We start from the raw sequence: 22442 nt of genomic DNA, 5'->3' as shown, positions 1-22442 counted from the left end.
AATCCAGAAAATCACATTGTATGATTTTTTGCATTTTATTGCATGACATAAGTATTTGATCAACTACCAACCAGTAAGAATTCCGGCTCTCACAGACCTGTTCGTTTTTCTTTAAGAAGCCCTCCTGTTCTCCACTCATTACCTGTATTAACTGCACCTGTTTGAACTCGTAACCTGTATAAAAGACACCTGTCCACACACTCAAACAGACTCCAACCTCTCCACAATGGCAAAGACAAGAAAGCTGTGTAAGGACACCAGGGATAAAATTGTAGACCTGCACAAGACTGGGATGGGCTACAGGACAATAAGGCAAGCAGCTTGGTGAGAAGGCAACAACTGTTGGCGCAATTATTAGAAAATGGAAGAAGTTCAAGATGACGGACATTCACCCTCGGTCTGGGGCTCCATGCAATATCTCACCTCTTGGGGCATCAATGATCATGAGGAAGGTGAGGGATCAGCCCAGAACTACACGGCAGGACCTGGTCAATGACCTGAAGAGAGCTGGGACCACAGTCTCAAAGAAAACCATTAGTAACACACTACGCCGTAATGGATTACAATCCCCCTGCTCAAGCCAGCGCATGTCCAAGCCCGTCTGAAGTTTGCCAATGACCATCTGGATGATCGAGAGGAGGAATGGGAGAAGGTCATGTGGTCTGATGAGTCAAAAATATAGCTTTTTGGCCGTGTTTGGAGGAAGAAGAAGGATGAGTACAACCCCAAGAACACCATCCCACCATGGACATGGAAACATCATTCTTTGGGGATGCTTTTCTGCAAAGGGGACAGGACGACTGCACCGTATTGAGGGGAGGATGGATGGGGCCATGTATCGCGAGATCTTGGCCAACAACCTCCTTCCCTCAGTAAGAGCATTGAAGATGGGTCGGGGCATGAAAACGACCCAAAACACACAGCCAGGGCAACTAAGGAGTGGCTCCGTAAGAAGCATCTCAAGGTCCTGGAGTGGCCTAGCCAGTCTCCAGACCTGAACCCAATAGAAAATCTTTGGAGGGAGCTGAAAGTCCTATTGTACAGCGACAGCCCCAAAACATGAAGGATCTTGAGAAGGTCGGTATGGAGGATTGGGCCAAAATCCCAAAATCCCTGAAAATCCCTACGTATGATCTCTGTAATTGCAAACAAAGGGTTCTGTACCAAATATTAAGTTCTGCTTTTCTGATGTATCAAATACTTATGTCATGCAATAAAATTCTAATTAATTACTTAAAAATCATACAATGTGATTTTCTGGATTTTTGTTTTAGATTCCGTCTCTCACAGTTGAAGTGAACCTATGATAAAAATTACAGGCATCTACGTGCTTTGTAAGTAGGAAAACCTGCAAATCGGCAGTGTATCAAATACATGTTCTCCTGGCTAAAAATAAACCATTCCATTAATTAAGAACAGATCTGTTTTTAATTCATGGAATGGTTTATTTTTAGCCAAATGTTGAATAGACATGCAGACTAATAAATACAGGAAACAGGATCCGGGTCTAGGAAGGTGTGATGTCGTTGATGTTTGTATGTGTATGCTTTGTATTGCCTCAAAATATAAAATGACAAGCAACACACATCTGGTTATCATTATGAATAGGATTTATTTGATTTATTTTGTTTACATTCTTCATTGTAACCACAATGTCACAAATAAATGAACACACACAAGATGAGCAGATTACCTTGGTCAAAACAGTTATATTTTAAAGACTATCAGAAAGAATGTTGGTACTTATTTATTTTTATCCAAAGTCACGAATGAGTGAGTCACTTTACGCTGACAAATATAGCTTTATGCTGCGAAATTGCCTACTACATAGGCCAAGCCTGAACAAATATATTAAATTGCCTAAATACATTAGTAAAATTCACAAATAAATATAGTAGATCAGGTCTTGAAAATATGGGCAACCTTTTTCCCCTCCCTATCCTTGCTGGACTCTTTCATTCAGTTTCTTCTTCACATCAACAAATAAGGACTCAATGTTTCAGAAACTCACTTCATATAGAGGAGCTATCACTCTTTCACACTGTGGTAAATAAAGCCAGTTTGTTATTTAGAATTATTTCTTTCTGTTTTGAGAGGGAGAGAAACCAAAAGCCTACCGTGCCTAATTGTCAGTATACCTTAGCCCCACCCATCTCTTTAAGGGTCACATGGGAGGCCATGTACTTAACAACCAAAGATTTCAAGATGAATGGCTGGTTTATACTACAGGTGTGTTTGTAAATTCAATCTGGAGTGTGCTCAGAGTGGGCTCTGGTCATTCATAAACTCAGAGCGTTGTAGACGCTCTGGTGGAAGACTAGGTTTGATCTGAGCATTCTGACCTAACAACAGCAGTCAAGCACCAAAACTAACTGGCTAATGTTGACTAACTTGCTAGCTACTTCCAGACACGAAGAAGAAAACAGCTCACACTGACCATTTGACTCGTCCTAGCAGAGCTGGTTTGTCTGTGTTGATGTTATCAAGTAGCATTGGTGACTGTAACTGTGCTACTGGCAACAATTTAAATACTCTTTTTTTGCCAACTTTTACTGACACCGGTCATATTCAATGGTGTTGAGAATTCGTAAATTCGTCAGTTATTTTGCGCTCTGGCACCCACAGACACGAGTGCTCTGAAATCAGAGAATTTATCCAGAGCTAATTTACCAGCTATGTCTATCGACAGTTGTCACAGTGACATCATGAACATTCTATTGAAATGGTTAATTGCGTAGTGGAGTTTTTTGTTTAGACATGTAGCTAGCTAGCTAAACAATGAGCCATAATAATGGCTCTGAGATACGAGTCATTTTACTACACAGATAATACACATAATGTTAGCTAGCGAGCCAGCCAGCTAACGTTAGCTAGATTGCTAACAGTACACTTTAACTTGAAATTAAAATGACTTTCTGACAAAATCAGAAATGTGTAATATCAGAAAATGTAGCTAGCTAGACTATCTTACCCATATTCATGAATGGACGCTTCTCCCTGTCACGGATGCCATCATTTCCCTTAGATTGAAGACGTAATCCAGAGACAGGTGTTTTATATAATAGCCTTCTGTGTGTTCTCTTTTCGACTCCCTATGCATATTTGTAATCAAACGCCAGAATTTTCTCCATCTCCTTAACTATCATATTCTAATTCCACTGGGCATTCCACAGATTTCAAAACTTGGTCCTCCATAAAGTGGAGAGCAACCCTTTTGCAGTTCCACTATGGGATATTGTTCAATAAAGCTACTTTAGAAAGGATTACCTACACATAATGACCGGCTCATGTTATACACAGAAGCATGGCAGACCAATCTGAACTCATCTCTCGGCATGTCCAGCCCACCCATTATCTCAGTCAATCATGGCTAGCGGGAAGGTTCCTGACTTTTTCCTTGGCTAAACCAACTAGGCTCGTAATTTAATAATTGTATTTGTATTTGCAGATGGCATGCACGTTTGTTATTAAGGTATAATCTGTGTCCGGGATAACCTCCCCATAATGTTTAAATTAGTGCAATGGCATGATGTCTTACATGAAAAAACAAGTTTACATGACCAAGTACATTAAGGGGGTAAATCTACTCTGAGGTTGTTTTTAGGCTGTTTCAGAGGTTTAATTCTTAATCAACAATGTTCAACAAACATCTTTTGTTGAAGTTCAGTAGATCAATAAAGCTACAGTACACTAGCAGTAGTCAAGCTGCTTATACTGAAGAAACTTGTTAGTGCATGGGTCAAATTAGCTTTAGAATTTCTAATATTTCACTTAAAATGTACTTTTTTGTATAGATTTTTTTATTGACTGAATATATATTCAATTGGGATGTGTTATCTGTAATGGTTATAATAAATTAGTTGCGCACTGTTGGCACATAGGCCTAGATGAAGAAAAAGTTCTCGACTTCAGTATAATTTATTGTGGCAGAACCTAAACATTTTTTGTTTGTTCTGTTCATAAATATGGATTCCCTTGTGAAGAAACAGCACGGATTTGCAGGATTATATGTATTTCTTGCACCCCCACTTTCAGACAGGCACCCATGGTATACAGTTTAAGTCAACTGTATGTAAACTGTGTGTGTGTGTGTGTGTCTGTGCATGCATGTGTCTGTGCATGCGTGTGTCTGTCTGTGCGTGTGTGTGTGTGTGTCTGTGTTATATGCTTGTATATGTGAACTGTGAATGTGTGCCTGTGCATGTGTGTTCCCACAGGTGCTGTGTTTGTGCGTAACCCACTCAACAGAGAGCTGGTGGCCACCTTTGAGATTCTTGTGTCGGTGCATGACAACGCCAGTGATGTCATCGACATGTCAGTCAGCGTACCTAATGGTGAGTCTTCATCTAAAATCACCCTAATTCTATTTTTTTTAAGAATTATTTGGTATTTCATCACCTTTTTGTGGCCCTATATGTCTCTCAAGATTCAACACTTTGTCAAACTAACAGAAGTAGATAGGAATTGACTTACTGCAGCTCATGATAAAACCAAGCATACTTACCTTACAAACAAACCTCAATCAGTACAATAGACTCAAAATAGGTTGAACGACAATGCTCTTAATCTCTCCTGTCTCATTACAATAATAACCCTCTCAATTACCGCTCAACCATTAACAGCGAGACTGATAGTGAACGTGCTGGATGTGAATGACAACGCCCCGCGGTTCCGACCCTTTGGAGTGGCCAACTTCTCAGAGAAGATTCTGGAAGGCGCTCAGCCAGGCACCACTCTGCTGTCCGTGTCAGCTGTGGACCCAGACAAAGGCCCTAACGGACAGGTCATCTACCAGCTGCTACACCTGCCCAGAGGGGACTACCTCAGACTGGAGGACCCATCAACTGGTATAACACACACACACACACACACACACACACACACACACACAAATCTCAATCAAAAAGGGCACATCATAACTTTTTAAGACACACATTTGATTTACTATGTAACCGGAACAACAGAAATTGTACCCCTTGTAAAATTGTACCCCCTTTCTCTAACACCCTACTCAACAAATTCAATGCAGTCTATCACAGTGCCATCCATACATTTTGTCACCAAAGCCCCATATACTACCCACCACTGCAACCTGTACGCTCTCGTTGGCTGGCCCTCGCTTCATACTCGTCGCCAAAACCACTGGCTCCAGGTCATCTGCAAAACCCTGCTAGGTAAAGTCTCCCCTTATCTCAGCTCGCTGGTCACCATAGCATCACCCACCTGCAGCACGCGCTCCAGCAGGTATATCTCTCTGGTCACCCCCAAAACCAATTCTTTCTTTGGCTGCCTCTCCTTCCAGTTCTCTGCTGCCAATGACTGGAACGAACTACAGAAATCTCTGAAACTGGAAACACTTATCTTCCTCACTAGCTTTAAGCACCAGCTGTCAGAGCAACTCACAGATCACTGCACCTGGACATAGCCCGTCTATAAATAGCCGACACAACTCTCTCTTCCCCTACTGTATTTATTTATTTTGCACCCCAGTATTTTTACTTTGCACACTCAAATCTACCATTCCAGTGTTTTAATTGCTATATTGTAATTACTTCGCCACCATGGCCTATTTATCTCACCTCATTTGCTCACTTGGTTTAATATACTTATTTTTCTACTGTATTATTGACTGTATGCTTGTTTTGCTCCATGTGTAACTCTGTGATGTTATATGTGTCGAACTGCTTTGCTTTATCTTAGCCAGGTCGCAGTTGTAAATGAGAACTTGTTCTCAACTTGCCTACCTGGTTAAATAAAGGTGAAATATTTTAAAAAAATATATATATAACCACCTGGTACGGCAACTGCACCGCCCACAACCGCAGGGCTCTCCAGAGGGTGGTGCGGTCTGCACAACGCATCAATGGGGCAAACTACATGCCCTCCAGGACACCTACAGCACCCGATGTCACAGGAAGGCCAAAAAAGATCATCAAGGACAACAATCATCTGAGTCACTGCCTGTTCACCCCGCTACCATCCAGAAGGCGGGGCCAGTACAGGTGCATGAACGCTGGGCCCGAGAGACTGAAAAACAGCTTCTATCTCAAGGCCATCAGACTGTTAAACAGCCATCACTAGCAGAAAGAGGCTGCTGTCTACATGCAGACATGAAATAATCGGCCACTTTAATAAATGGAACACTAGTCACCTAAATAATGTCACTTTAACCATTTTTACATATTTTGCATTACTCATCTCATGTGACTATACTGTATTCTATACTATATATTGCATCTTAGACTATGCTGCTCTGTCATTGCTCATCCATATATGTATATATTTTTTTATTCTTATTCCATTCCTTATTCCATTAGCTATTTGTTGTGGAATTGTTAGATATTGCTGCACTGTTGGAACTAAATGCACAAGCTTTTCGCTACACTCGCAATAACATCTGCTAACCCTGTTTATGTGACCAATAAAATGTGATTAGATTTGTTTCTTCTTCAATCCAATACGTATTATGGTACAATTCGGCTCAGTTGTAATCCAGAGAGGTTAGAGGAATTATCTAGATCCTCTATGAGGCTGTGCAGGGATCCAAAGTATGGATGTAAAAGAAAACATGAGTCGTCAGCGTACAATGACACCTTTGTTTTTAAGCACTGGATTTCTATCCCCTTGATATTATATCTAATTTCAATAGCTAACATTTCAATGGCCATTGTAGTGGCTTCCTTTCGTCTTTACCATAGCCACTGCCCAAGCCTGAAGCGGGGTTGTTTGGTACGCATACAGTCCACACTCAAGGTTTCCCGACGGCCAAACATTCAATGACATCCAAGGATATGGTGCAACAAAAATGTTTATTCTTCTTATATCTAACAAATAAATGATTCTCCAATCAACTTAAAGCATAGAATACTTGATATGGAAAATACATATTATGACCTGTCTGTATGTCTGTATGTCTGTATGGTCAAAAAACTATACCGCATCTAGCAAGGACTCCCTCCCCCGAAGGCCCAACTTCCAGCCTTTATCCTAACACACTTACCACAATACAATGAATGGGCAAGAGGGGGGGGGCAAAAACTGAGTTACACTAACAAATGAATATATCTCAATCAGGAAAATATAAATGATAAAGGTACGTACCTAATATTTCATCATGTACATTAATATTTCATATATTTACACAAATATACATTGAGCTCAGTATGTTCAGTCTTTTATACAAATATGTCCAAATCGGCTCCTAACATACCGGCCCCTAATTGTTGACTGCACTGAATGCACAACAATGACTTAATATTCAAACGTAGAGCCAACACACAAAACATTCTATACCAGAGCACTATTACAGTTCATAGCTATATACAAATATACAAGGTGCCATATAGGAAAATAGTCCATAGATCTCAGTCTGAGTTGAAGTGGAAAGGTGTTCAACTTCCAAAAATGTCAAGAGTTTGACGTCCAAAAATGTATGACTATGACATCAAAGAATGTAAGAGTACGACATCAACGAATCAGAGGTGCACGTGATTCTAAGATGGACCACTGTGTGTGTGTGTGTGTCACTCCGTCACCTCAAGGAGCAGACAGAGTTTATTGATAGGTCTCTGTAAAATATTGGTCTTAGTCTTAACCATGACGCTCCGTACAAGACCTTTGGCCCCTGGCAAAGCCTCCACCACACGCCCCATTGGCCAAGATTTCCTTGCGGCGGTGTCATCGACGATGACCACAAGATCAACAGGACTGAAGTTTCTCTTAGTTTTGTTCCACTTGTTCCACTCCTGCATAAGTGGAAGATACTCCCTGATCCATCTCTTCCAGAAGAGGTCAGTGATATATTGTACTTGCTTCCATCTCCTTCGTGAGTATAGGTCGCTTCTCTGGAATAGCTTTCAGATGAAGCAGATGGTTCGGAGTCAGGGGTTCTAGATCATTAGGGTCATTTGTTACAGTAGTGATTGGTCTGTCGTTCATAATCGCCTCAACTTCACACAAGGCTGTCTGCAAAGCCTCATCATCCAGTACTTGCTCTTTAAGGACTGAATAGAGGATCTTTTTCACCAGTCGGATCAACCTCTCCCATACCCCCCCATGGTGGGCTCCAGAGGAAGGGTTGAATGACCATGTCACTCCTTCCTTCAGTAATTCATTTTGAATCTTGTTGTGATCCAGCTCTTTCAGAGCTTCTCCTAGCTCTCTGTGTGTTCCAACAAAGTTGGTGCCATTGTCTGTTCTGATACTTGTTACTGGGCCCCTTCGACAGATGAACCTGCGCAGGGCATTGATGCAGGAATCAGTATCCAGATAACTAGCAACTTCTAGATGGACAGCTCGACTCACAAGGCAAGTAAAGATCACACCATACCGATTCACATGAACGCGGCCTCGCTTCACCTCTATGGGGCCGAAGTAATCTATGCCCACATGGGTGAAAGGCGGCAGATCAGGTGACACTCGATCTTGTGGAAGGTCGGCCATCTTCTGTTCTCCAGCTCTAGCTTGCATCCGCCTGCAGAAGACACAGCTCTTAAGGATCTTCCTTGCTAAGGAGTTGGCACAGGGTATCCAATATCGCTGGCGAAGTCTAGAAAGCATGTGACCTCTCCCAGAGTGGCCAACCTGCTCATGGATGTGGTGTAAGATCAGTCTGGAGATGTAGGAGTCTTTGGGGAGGATCATAGGATTCTTTAGTTCCGTAGGCATAGCAGCTTTGCTTAACCTTCCTCCTACTCTCAGAATGCCATTGTCAACAATTGGATCAAGTTTACAGATTGAGCCGCTTCTCTTGGCACATTGTTTTCCTTTCACAACTAGTGCAATCTCTTGTTTAAAGTGGTGTTGTTGCTCAAATCGAATGATGACCTTTTCTGCTTCATCTAGGTCATCCACAGACAGACTTTCTTTTCCAAACGTCAGTTTGAACTTGTCGATTTGTTCCTTCAGTGAGTTTGTCAGACTCTGATCTGATCTTGGATCAGTTTGAGAGAGAATTTTCCTTTTCTGGCTTAACTGTAGAAGACGTTTCTTCAGTTTCAGCATCCAGGCAACTGCTTTCTTCAAGCTGTTCCATGTTGAATAGTACTCAATCAGTTTGCTGGTTGGACTCTTTTCTTCCACACTTGTATTGTTTACGATTACGTCTTTTCTCACCTCTGGATCATCCGGAGGGATGGAGCTAAGCTCCTCGGGAACTTTCGGCCATTGAGTTTCTGGTTACTCCAGGAATTCTGGTCCTTTGCGCCATCTCTTTGAGTTCAGGAACATTTCAACATGTAATCCTCTTGAGGCATCATCGGCTGGGTTGTGTTTTGGAGTTCAAATACCTCCACTGTTTTGCTTTCGATAGGTCCCGGATCATAGCAACCCTATTAGCCACAAAGGTATGGAATCTCTTGGTATCATTGCGGATGTATTTTAGCGCAGACTGGCTGTCCGTCCAAAAAGTTGACTCCTCAAGTTCAATCTGGAGCTCCAACCTTAACATCCTGTCCACTCGCCAATGTTGCTGCAGCAAGTTCCAGTCTGGGGATTGTCATCTGCTTGTCATCTGCTTGAGTGGAGTCACCCTTGATTTCCCCAGTATGAATGCAATGTGAACCTTTTCCATACCTTTTGTGAACCTAAGGTAGCTTGCCGTGCCATAACCTTGTTCACCTACATCACCGAAGTGATGCAGCTGTGCAGTCTTGACTTGACCAAAGTTCTCAGGCATCATACACCTGTCTATCTGGAATCTGGAGAGCTGGTCCAGCTCTGAGAGCCATCTCTGCCATGAAATAGAGTGTTCTTCAGGGATGACTTCGTCCCATCCACACTTTAGCTTGCAGAGCACATGAAGAATTTACTTTGCCTTTAATACAAATGGGCGAGGAAACCTAATGGATCATAAATAAAGCTGACAGTTGAGAGAATACCTCTTCTTTTAAGGGGTCTGTTCTTGACAGTGACTCGGAAGGTAAACACATCACTTTCAATGTTCCATCGGATTCCAAGTGCTCTTTCAACAGGCAACTTTTCTCTGTCCAGGTCTAGTACTTTTATCTGCTTGGCTTTGTGTTCATCAGGGATAGAAACCAGCACAGTGCGGCTGTTGCTGACCCACTTGGTCAATTTGAACCCACCCTGAGAGCACACATCCCTGAGGTTTTTTGTGAGAGCTATGGCTTGTTCTTCTGTGGCCACTGACTTGAGGCAGTCATCAACATAGAAGTTGGACTTGACTGTTTGAATCACCTCTTCATCGTACCTCTCACAGTTGTCTTCTGCAGTCTTTCGCAGTGCAAAGTTTGCACAACTTGGAGAGGATATAGCACCGAAAAGATGAACCGTCATTCTGTACTCCTCCAATCTTTTGTTAGTTTCTCCGTCCGGCCACCATAGGAATCGCAGGAAGTCTAAGTAATCTTCATGGACACGTACTTGATGGAACATTCCTTCGATGTCTGCCATCATGGCAATGTGCTCTTGCCGAAATCTTAGCAAAACTCCTATAAGCGTGTTTGCCAGGTCAGGGCCTTGAAGGAGTTCACTGTTAAGAGATGTACCTTTATAGGATGATGAACAGTCAAACACCACTCGTATCGTTCCTTTGCGCTGATGGTGAACGCCATGGTGTGGTATGTACCATACCTTGCTTTTCTCTCTGAGGAGCTGCTCTTGTGGTACCTTCTCGGCGTAACCTTTTGTTATCATCTCTTCCATGAAGCCTTTGTACTCTGCAGCGTAACCTTTGTCCTTGAACTTCCTGATAATATTTAGAGCCCGCTGCTTTGCCATGTCACGATTGTTTGGCAGGACTACATCTTTTTTTGCGAAAGGGCAACGGTAAGTAGTAGTGATGGTCTTTGAGGGTTATGGAGCTTGATACGATCTCCATAAACATACGATCCTCAGTTGACATCTCACTTTTCTCTTCATACCCTCTCTCAGGGAAGTCATGGTTGTACTGATTTACAAGAAGAACCCCCAGGTCGGCCATTGAGATACGATTGGCCATCACCGTAGGATGCCCAGATTCTTCTGCCATGGTACAAATGTTAACCTCTAGCGTCGAGCAATCCCGTATCCGGGAGCGTAATCATAGCCTCAAGCTCATTACCATAACGCAACGTTAACTATTCATGAAAATCGCAAATGAAATGAAAGAAATATATTCACTCACAAGCTTAGCCTTTCGTTAACAACACTGTCATCTCAGATTTTCAAAATATGCTTTTCAACCATAGCTACACAAGCATTTGTGTAAGAGTATTGATAGCTAGCATAGCATTAAGCCTAGCATTCAGCAGGCAACATTTTCACAAAAACAAGGAAAGCATTCAAATTAAATAATTTACCTTTGAAGAACTTCGGATGTTTTCAATGAGGAGACTCTCAGTTAGATAGCAAATGTTAATTTTTTCCAAAAATATTATTTGTGTAGGAGAAATCGCTCCGTTTGGTTCATCACGTTTGGCCAAGAAAAATAAACGAAAATTCAGTCATTACAACGGCAAACTTTTTTCCAAATTAACTCCATAATATCGATAGAAACATGGCAAACGTTGTTTAGAATCAATCCTCAAGGTGTTTTTCACATATCTATTCGATGATAAATCATTCGTGGCAGTTGGGTTTCTCCTCAGTAGCATATAGAAAAGTACTGCAGCTGGAGATTACGCAATAATTGTGACGGAGGACACCAACGACCACCTGGTAAATGTAGTGTCTATGGTCAATCTTCCAATGATATGCCTACAAATACGTCACAATGCTGCAGACACCTTGGGGAAACAACAGAAAGTGTAAGCTCATTCGTGGCCCATTCACAGCCATATAAGGAGTCATTGGAACACAGCGCTTTCAAAATCTGGGGCACATCCTGTTTGAAATTTCATCTTGGTTTCGCCTGTAGCATCAGTTCTGTGTCACTCACAGACAATATCTTTGCAGTTTTGGAAACGTCAGAGTGTTTTCTTTCCAAAGCTGTCAATTATATGCATAGTCAAGCATCTTTTCGTGACAAAATATTTTGTTTAAAACGGGAACGTTTTTCATCCAAAAATTAAAATAGCGCCCCCTATATCCAATAAGTTAAGAGGACCGTTCATCACCCATCCAAAGAGGGTTTTCACTGCATACCTTGCCTTGACTATTTATGATTTTCCAGGGTTCCATTGCCTTTGGAGCATTTACGCCAATCAGGAGTTCGACATCGGCGTCAATTTCCTTCAACTGAACCTCTTTCAGGTATGGCCACCTTTTGAGATCTTTCTGAGTGGGAATATTCTATCTTGCCACTGGGATCTTATTTTGGGTGTAGACCTTTGGTAATGCAAGAAATGTGTCACCTTCCACATTGCCAATCTCTAATCCAGATATCTCAAAGCTCTTGGTAGGACTCTCCTGCCCCATTGTGCGTAGCAGAATTTCAGTCTCACTGCCTTTAGCTTGCAACTGCCTCATGAGTCTCTCCGTACAAAATGTTGCTGAGCTACCAGAATCGAGAAATGCATAGGAAGCAGACTTGCTTCCATTTGCAATCTTTACTTGAACTGGCACCATCGCAAGTGCACAATCTGTATCGGCCCCGGTATCTTCACCAGCTTCCAGTGAAACAAGAGCACTGCTGACAGTCTCTTCCCGCTTTACTGCTACACCCCTTGTGTCTGCCTTCAGAGATCTAAATCTCTCTCTTCCTTCAATGTGCAGGATAGTGGGGTGCTTTCTTTGACATTTCTGACAGGTCATCCTTCTTTTACATTATTTGCTTAAGTGTCCTCTCATCAAACAGCCAAAACAAAGGCCTTTTGATCTCAGAAACTCAACCTTGGCTTCGTGTGGCTGTGCCTTCACCTGTTGGCAGTCGACCAGGAAATGCTCACCAGCACAAAATACACGAGATACTGGGAGCATCAGAAGGGTAGGTGCCTGGTTTCTTGACTTTGAATGTTTGTGACACTGAAAAAACTCTAAAAGAACAATCTGCCACTACATCTACTGCAGTGGCAAAGCTGCTTCCCCTACTCTTGGATTTGAACTGCTGTTTAAAGTCAGCTTCTTTTTTAGTTTAAAAAAAACGTTTTGTTGGTCAGGGGATCTTGGATATCTCTGTACAACGGATCCTGCAGTATTTTGGCCTGTTTTTCCATGGATGTCACAAGGTCACTGAACTGGGCCCTCAGGTGGCTTCTCTCTAAAATATCACATGCCATAGACCTCCATTTTCCCCTTAATTTGTAGGGAAGTTTTGACATTATCAACTTTATGTTGGAGGGAAGATTAAGCTCTTCCATGTTCTGTAGGTCTTGCATAGTGTTAGAGTGCATAGCCACCCAGTCCCTTTCCATGTATGTTTATCCAGTTCCAAGCATTTTCCATGTAAGCAGTGGTGACTGATTTCATTGCCAAAGTGTTCCTTTAACAACCTCTTAGCCTCTGCATAGCCTCTTCTGGCTTCCATATGCAGACAACTACGGACCAGATCCTTGGGCTGACCAGAGGTGTACTGCTCCAGGTAATAGAGCCTATCCTGGTGACTGCTTGTCTTATCTTCTATACGATGCTCAAATGCATGCATAAATGGCCTAAAGTTTAGAGGATCACCGTCAAACATAGGTATCTCCCTAACAGGGAGTGTGGCCTGTTTGTGCTGTAGTACAAGGAGGTCAGCAATTTCATTCTGCCTTTGCATGACAGTAGAGAGGTTATCATGGCTGGTATTGTGGCTGATACCCGCAGTGTTGATTCTGTGTTGATTGCTAGACCTTGCTGTTGGCTGCTGAAGTGTGTGGTTTATGACCGTTTTCTGAATATGTTTTGATGGCTTTGTGGTCGGTTGTTGTAAAACTCTTTGTAGTGGGGTCTTTGGAACTGCACCTAATGCAGCAAACTCAACAGGTTATGGTTCAGGTTCCTTATAGACCTCGGGTTCCTGGTTCTCAAAATAAGAGTTCATTCCATCTTCTTGGCTTAGAAAATGGGCTGCCACAGCATGGGATTGAGAAGTTGACTCAACACTCTCCAGAACCTTCAGTTTGGCATTATATGCTGCTATGACCGTTTCCAGTGCCATTTTTTCCATCCTAACATTCAGTTGAGCTTTCTATTGTTCCAGTTGAGCTTTCTGTTGTTCCAGTTGAGCTTTCTGTTGTTCCAGTTGATCTTTCTCCAGTTCCAATTCATGCTTGTCCTGTAATGATGCTTGGCGAGCTAGTAAAGCTACTGCAGAGGACACTGAGGAAGCAGTCTTAGAATACTTTGTTTTACTTGATGTTTTTGACACATTGGAAATGCTGTCGTGTGGTTCAATGAGCATTTGTGGCTCGATTTCAGCTTTTTTCCATATTTCCACCTCTTTCAGGAAATGTTCATAAGTTCTCATTCTTGGTTGATAATAGTTAATGCTCTCCTGTTCGTGTTCCTCCTCTGTGACCAGCTCTAGCACAGAATCATGAGCATTCTTAAAGTTATTGAGAACAGCATGAAATGCATCAAGACTCTCATCCATAGTTTCAATGTTTCCTCCATCAAACATTCCAATTAAAAGCACATTTGCGCTTCCATAATATGCATGATCAAACGATCGCATTGAACAGGGCAGCTCATTCATTCGCAGTGGTTACTCACGGCTGGCGAATTCTAGGAGTACAAATCCTTCCAAGCGAGCTGTCCTTACGATCAGATGTCCAGCGTGTGTCCGAACCGGAGATTTCCTTCAGATAGTAATCCTTCACAGAGTTTTTTTACTTGAGTGTAGTGGTTTCCTTTCGTCTTTACCATAGCCACTGCCCAAGCCTGAAGTGGGGTTGTTTGGTACGCATACAGTCCACACTCAAGGTTTCCAAACGGCCAAACATTCAATGACATCCAAGGATATGGTGCAACAAAAAATTTTATTCTTCTTATATCTAACAAATAAATGATTCTCCAATCAACTTAAAGCATAGAATACTCTATATGGAAAATACATATTATGACCTGTCTGTATGGTCAAAAAACTATACCGCTCCCGCATCTAGCAAGGACTCCCTCCCCCGAAGGCCCAACATCCTGCCTTTATCCTAACACACTTACCACAATACAATGAATGGGCAAGAGGGGGGTGGACAAAAACTGAGTTACACTAACAAATGAATATATCTCATTCAGGAAAATATAAATCATAAAGGTACATACCTAATATTTCATCATGTACATTAACATCTCATATATTTACCCAAATATACATTGAGCTCAGTATGTTCAGTCTTTTATACAAATATGTCCAAATCGGCTCTAACAGCCCTTATAAATAGATATGCTGATAGAGGAAAACCTTGTTTCACTCCTCTTGATAGTTTTATACTTTCTGAGAAGTAGCCATTAATAACTATTGTACAACTGGGGTTACTATACATAGATTTATTCCAAGTCAGAATCAGGCAGGTACAGGACAATCGCTAGGTCAAGGCAGGCAAGAAAACCAAAAACTAGAGCACAGGAAACACAGGCACACGCTGGTAGAACTTGATGGGACAAGATGAACAGGCAACAGACAAACAGAAAATGCAGGTATAAATACACAGGAAATAATGGGGACAAATGGCTGTGAGACAGGGGTTATTTGTAGATACATGGAAAGTGGGATGTATACGGAGAGTGCGGGGCAACAGACGGCGAACAGCAGAGGGCCTAAGGATCTTAGCGATAGGGAAAGGTCCGATAATACGGGGGAACATTTTTCTGGACTCCACCCGGAGGGGAAGATCCCAAAATGGTAACAGGGAGCTGGGGTCTGGTGGAAGTCTGCCTGTTGTCGATACCTGGAGGTGGTCTTGAGAAGAGCGACCCGGGCTCTCTTCCAGATACGGCAACAGCAATGGATTATTATCTGGGCAGAGGCTATGCTGACCTCTTTCTCTTGGAAAAGCGGGGGCTGATATCCCAGGGAACTCTCAAAGGGTGAGAGACCTGTAGCAGTACAGGGAAGGATGTTGCGGGCATAATCCACCCAAACAAGTTGCTGGTTCCAGGTGGTGGGATTGGTGGAGACGAGGCAAAGAAGAGTCGTCTCCGGGTCCTGATTGGCTTGCTCCGACTGGCCGTTAGACTGGAGATGAACCAGAGGACAAGCTGGCCGACGACCCAAGGAAGGTGACCTTCCAGAAGACCTTCCAAAACCGGGACGAGAACTGAGGACTTGCCATCTAAGATCATGTAAACCGGAAGTCCATGGATCTGGAAGACGTTCTGCACCATGAGCTGGGCCGTCTGCTTAGCTGAGGGCAACTTAGGAAGGGGAATAATATAGACAGCTTTGGAAAACCTGTCCACCACCGTACAGATGGTAGTGTTGCCAGAGGAGGTCAGCCGGAGCTTTCTGCGGAGTCTTGTTCTGTGCACACACAGTACAGTTGGCAACGAACACAGAGACGTCAGGAACCATGGTGGGCCACCAAAAACGTTGTTGGACGAAAGCCAAGGTCTGACAGGAGCCAGTTTGACGGGTGAGTTTCAAGGAATGTGCCCATTCCAGAACAGGAGCATAGGCAGAGTCCGGGATAAACATCTGGTTAGCCGAGAGTCTGTGCCTTGCGGACCAGACTCTCGATTCCCCAGATGATAGCAGTCGCTAGACAAGAAGTGTAGGGAGGATGGTCTCTGGATCCGATGGTGTAGTAGTGGGGCTGTACAGGCTTCACATTCATGGACCCCGGGCGGTAGGAGATTAAATGAAATGGAAATTAGTAAATAACAGGGCCCATCTCGCCTGTCTGGAGTTGAGGCGCTTGGCAGTGCGGAGATATTCCAGGTTCTTATGTCCATCCACACCAAGAATGGTTGTTCCACCCCTTCTAACCAGTCCCTCCACTCCAACGCCATCTTGACATCGAGTAAGACCATATGAACGGAACCTTGGGAGAGGTGAGTGCAGACAAGGGTGAATCAAGGGTGCTGTAACCCCAAACGAAACGACGGTGGAAATCGACAAACCCCAGGAAACGTTGCAATTGCACTCGATGTGGGTTGAGGCCATTCCACCACCACTCTCACCTTGTCAGGGTCCATCTGAATATTCCCTGCAGTGAGCGATGGAACTCACATTTCTACACGTTCACGAAAGTCTGGTTCTCCAGGAGACGCTGGAGGACCTGGCGAACATGAAGGACGTGCTCTTGAGCTGACCTGGAATAAATGAGGTTGTTGTCGAGGTAAACAAACACAAATCGATTAAACATGTCTCAGAGCACACCATTGACCAGGGCATGGAACACTGCAGGAGTGTTGATCAGTCAGAACAGAATCACCAGGTACTCATAGTGCCTGGTAATCGTGTTAAAATAAGTCTTCCACTCATCTCCTTCCCGTATCTGAACCAGATGGTAGGCGTTCCAAAGGTCCAACTTGTTGAAGATGATTTCCCCCTGGAGAGGCTCGAAAGCTGAGGAGATGAGTGGCAGCGGGAAACGGTTTTTAACCGAGACCACGGAAGTTGATACACGGATGCAGGGTCTAGTCCTTCTTTTCCACAAAGAATAACCCTGTCAATCAATAATATAATAATTATTTTAGCAAAAATGTTTATTTTTAAATAAAAAGGTTCAATACTTTTGTGAAGCATCACTGCAAAGTTGAAAAATATATGGCAAATAGAAATCCAAAACGGATGATGTTGAGAGATAGTTGGGAGGAGCTGAAGGGTTAGACAAATAACAAAATAACCAATGTAAAACATACGGGGTCTGTAAAATGTATATAGGTTCAGAAATTTTGTGCAATAGCAATAGAAATAGAGGAAGGACTAAAAACAAACAAGATATAACTATCAGAAAATAGATTGTCTGTAAAATGTGTATAATATATATAAACTGAAGTTAGAAGCCTAAGTGTTATTGTTTATCATTTATATGTCTATATAGGTATGTGTGTGTATGTATGTCTATATAGGTATGTATACAGTGGGGCAAAAAAGTATTTAGTCAGCCACCAATTGTGCAAGTTCTCCCACTTAAAAAGATGAGAGAGGCCTGTAATTTTCATCATAGGTACACTTCAACTATGACAGACAAAATGAGAAAAAAAAATCCAGAAAATCACATTGTAGGATTTTTTATGACTTTATTTGCAAATTATGGTGGAAAATAAGTAAAGCAAGCAAGATTTCTGGCTCTCACAGACCTGTAACTTCTTCTTTAAGAGGCTCCTCTGTCCTCCACTCATTACCTGTATTAATGGCACCTGTTTGAACATGTTATCAATATAAAAGACACCTGTCCACAACCTCAAACAGTCACACTCCAAACTCCACTATGGCCAAGACCAAAGAGCTGTCAAAGTACACCAGAAACGAAATTGTAGACCTGCACCAGGCTGGGAAGACTGAATCTGCAATAGGTAAGCAGCTTGGTTTGAAGAAATCAACTGTGGGAGCAATTATTAGGAAATGGAAGACATACAAGACCACTGATAATATCACTCGATCTGCTCCACGCAAGACCTCACCCCATGGGGTCAAAATGATCACAAGCAAAAATCCCAGAACCACATGGGGGGACCTAGTGAATGACCTGCAGAGAGCTGGGACCAAAATAACAAAGCCTACCATCAGTAACACACTATGCCGCCAGGGTCTCAAATCCTACAGTGCCAGACGTGTCCCCCTGCTTAAGACAGTACATGTCCAGGCCCGTCTGAAGTTTGCTAGCGAGCATTTGGATGATCCAGAAGAAGATTGGGAGAATGTCATATGATCAGATGAAACCAAAATATAACTTTTTGGTAAAAACTCAACTCGTCGTGTTTGGAGGACAAAGAATGCTGAGTTGCAGCCAAAGAACACCATACCTACTGTGAATCATGGGGGTGGAAACATCATGCTTTGGGGCTGTTTTTCTGCAAAGGGACCAGGACGACTGATCCGTGTAATGGAAAGAATGAATGAGGCCATGTATCGTGAGATTTTGAGTGAAAACCTCCTTCCATCAGCAAGGGCATTGAAGATTAAATGTGGCTGGGTCTTTCAGCATGGCAATGATCCCAAACACACCGCCCGGGCAACGAAGGAATGGCTTCGTAAGAGGCATTTCAAGGTCCTGAAGTGGCCTAGCCAGTCTCCAGATCTCAACCCCATAGAAAATCTTTGGAGGGAGTTGAAAGTCCGTGTTGCCCAGCAACAGCCCCAAAACATCACTCTTCTAGAGGAGATCTGCATGGAGGAATGGGCCAAAATGCCAGCAACAGTGTGTGAAAACCTTGTGAAGACTTAGAGAAAACGTTTGACCTCTGTCATTGCCAACAAAGGGTATATAACAAAGTATTGAGATAAACTTTTGTTATTGACCAAATATTTATTTTCCACCATAATTTGCTAATAAATTCATTAAAAATCCTACAATGTGATTTTCTGGATTTTTTTCTCATTTTGTCTGTCATAGTTGAAGTGTACCTATGATGAAAATTACAGGCCTCTCTCATCTTTTTAAGTGGAAGAACTTGCACAATTGGTTGCTGACTAAATACTTTTTTGCCCCACTGTATGTGTATATGTATGCATGCGTGTATGTATATGGATAGATATATTTACCAAAAAATATATATGGGGGATTGGAAATGATGCAATGAAGCAACATTCTTTCCGCAATATTAAGCTGATCCTCCTCTAAAAAAAAGAAAAAAAGAAAGAAGAACTCTGTGCTGGGGGGCTGGGTGGGAGATTGATGCATAATCCCTGCAGCGAGAGAGTACTCCATCACTTTTGTCTCCCGATCCGACAGGCAATAAAGTCGCCCCCAAGGCAGTGCGGGGCACCGGAGAAGGTCAATAGCACAGTCGTAGGGCAGATGCGGCTTGGGGGGGCGGATGTGGTTTGAGATGTGGCTCGAGGCAGAGTTGAAAACCTCCTGTAAATCCTGGTATCTGCGGGAACGGCGGTGATATCCATGGTTTTCCCCAAGCCAGCAGGGAGACGTCCCGGAGAAGGTTGCGCCGTCTTCATACAATGTGCATGGAAAAACTGTCTCCAACCCATGATGGACCCCGTAGCCCAGTCGATAAGGGGATTTTGCCACTGGAGCCATGAAACCCCAAAACCATGGATACGTGAAGGAATTCGAGGAGCAGACACTACATGGATTCACTGTGGTTGCACCAGGGTAGTATCCATAAAGCTTTCATCGGCCCCGGAGTCAATGAGCACTCGGATGGATTTGGACTGGCCTCACCACAACAGGGTAGCACAGAGGGGTTTACAAGTAGTAAGGGATTGGAAACTCCCAGTACAGCTCACCAGTGTGCTCGTACCTACTAATGAGCCTGATCTTTTAACGGGCAGGTAGATAAGAAAAGTCCCGTAGCTCCACAATACAGGCAGCTCTTGGTGTTTGGTCTGCGTAAGTGCTCAGCAGGAGATCATATATCCTTGACCAGTTGCATGGGCTCCAGAGGAAGCGAGTCGGCTGCCCTCTGTGATTCCCGAGAGAACTCGAGTGACATCGGATTGACTCGGAAATGTAGACTTCAGGGATTTCTGGGATTCCTCGTGGGCGAGGTGGAAATTGAGGGCGACAGGGAACAGACTCCTTTCCCTCCTACATTCCCGTAGCCGCCAATTGATCCGGATGGTCAAGTCTATGAGGGAGTCAAGGTCCATGGGCAGCTCCCGGGCTGTGAGCTCATCTTTAATCACCTCTGATAATCAGTGAAGGAACATGTCGAACAGGGCTTCCGGGTTCCAGGCACTCTCAGCCACCAACATGCAAAAATCCACTGCGTAGTCTTCCACACTACGGGAGTCTTGACATAGCTGGGGCAGCTTACGAGCAGCCTCTCTCTCAGACAACAGAGAATCAAAGACTTTTACGTACCCCCGCCACAAACTCCTCCAGACTGACGCAAACGGAGGACTGTTGCTCACACACCGACATAGCCCTCCCGGACATCAGCGTTATATCGTCGAGCAGTCCGAGGGGAACGAAGAAGGCTGCAGCTCGAAAGATGAGGGAGCACTGGGAGAGAAAGGCCCGGAAGGTTCCAGAATCTCTAACGGAGTTCTCCGGAGGTGGTAAGCGAGGTTCTTGGGACACCGGGGTAGGCTTGGAAGAAGCGCTGCTGGTGGCGGGGTTGCTGAGAGTCTGGGGTTTACTGTTGAGGCTTACTGCCTAGTAGGTAATAGTCAGAATTGCTCCAGTAATGTATTGAATGCATGGTCATGGCATTCTGCCAGGGTATGGAGTCCCTCCATAAGGCATTGCAGTATCTCCTTGTTGTATTCCAATAGTGGCTCCTTGGAAGGAGACAGCATTGTGGAGCGGGTCTGAGTCTGCTGGGCCAGCCGTGGTCAGTTCATACTATCAGGACTCATGCTAAGACCCAGATGCAGACACAGTAGGCAGATAGTATGAGTCTCAGAGTTTATTATAGTTAAAGGGGCAGGCAAAAGGTAAATCAAGGCAGGCAAAGGGTCCAAATCCAAATCAGAGTCAGGCACGTACTGGACCACAGGCGGTAGGTCAAGTCAGGCAAGGGTCAGAACTGGAAGACTAAGAAAAACCAAAACTAGAGCACAGAAAACAGGGGAACACGCTAGTAGGACTTGACGGGATAAGATGAACTGGCAACTGAAAACGCAGGTATAAATACACAGGACATAATAGGGACAAATGGGAGACATCTGGTGGGGAGTGGAGACAAGCAGAAAGACAGGTGAAACAGATCAGGGTGTGACACTAGGCCCGGTTTCCCACAATTTTCATAGGGGTCTATTGTTTCCAGTACTTCTCTTATATTATCTTCAATGTATCATCCCATGTGAAAACACTTGTCTGATAAGGATGAATAACATCCGACAACACTTTTGTAATTCTATGCGGTATGCATTTTACTATAATTTTTACATCACATTTTTGCATCTGATGTGTAAGGGGCCTCCAGTCCTTTAGGCGGACTGGAGCTTTATATTTTCCACCTGGGTCCTGTTTTAATAATAGTGAAATCAGACCTTCTTGCTGAGTATCTGATAGTGTAACATTTTTATAGTAGTGGTATAAATATGCTAATAACGGAACTCTGGGTACATGGACAAATATTTGATATACCTCAACTGGTATGCCATCCAGCCCTGGAATTTTCCCGAACTTAAAGTCTTTAATTGCATCAAGAAGTTCCTCTGTAATTTGGCCTTCACATGAGTCTTTCTGTACAGCTGTCAATTATACACTATTAATAAAAACATCCTTACAATTAACTTCAGTTAGTGGAGATGGAGGAGACTAAAATGAAAACATGTGCTTAAAGTCATTTTCTTTCTCTTTCAAAATATAATTTGGTGAATCATGGAGGACTCTGTCATTTCTAACACATTTTTTGGAGTTATTTATGGTAGCAAATCTATGTTAATGATAAGAAAATAATTTGGTGGATTTTCACCCATATTCCATCCAGTTTCTTTATTTTTATAATAACTTACACAAAATATTTCTTGAATAAGTTCCATCATGTTACGATCAACTAGGAGTGGTGGG

The 22442-nt window shown here is 43.1% G+C and overlaps 1 protein-coding gene across 1 annotated transcript in view; it reads left to right on the top strand.

Moving 5' to 3' along the window:
• Positions 1 to 22442, top strand: part of LOC110492868 (cadherin-23) — a 582104-nt gene that overhangs the window by 506304 nt on the left and 53358 nt on the right. Inside the window, exons 47-48 of the mRNA XM_036946709.2 lie at positions 4218 to 4334; positions 4623 to 4847. Coding sequence (XP_036802604.1) covers positions 4218 to 4334; positions 4623 to 4847 — 342 coding nt within the window. The remainder of the gene's footprint in view (positions 1 to 4217; positions 4335 to 4622; positions 4848 to 22442) is intronic.

The sequence above is a fragment of the Oncorhynchus mykiss genome, chromosome 16 (assembly GCF_057628025.1).
Source record: "Oncorhynchus mykiss isolate SJ-2025 chromosome 16, ASM5762802v1, whole genome shotgun sequence".
NCBI lineage: Eukaryota > Metazoa > Chordata > Actinopteri > Salmoniformes > Salmonidae > Oncorhynchus > Oncorhynchus mykiss.
Note: the sequence above shows the minus strand (reverse complement) of the source record. Positions and strands in the feature narration are given on the sequence as shown.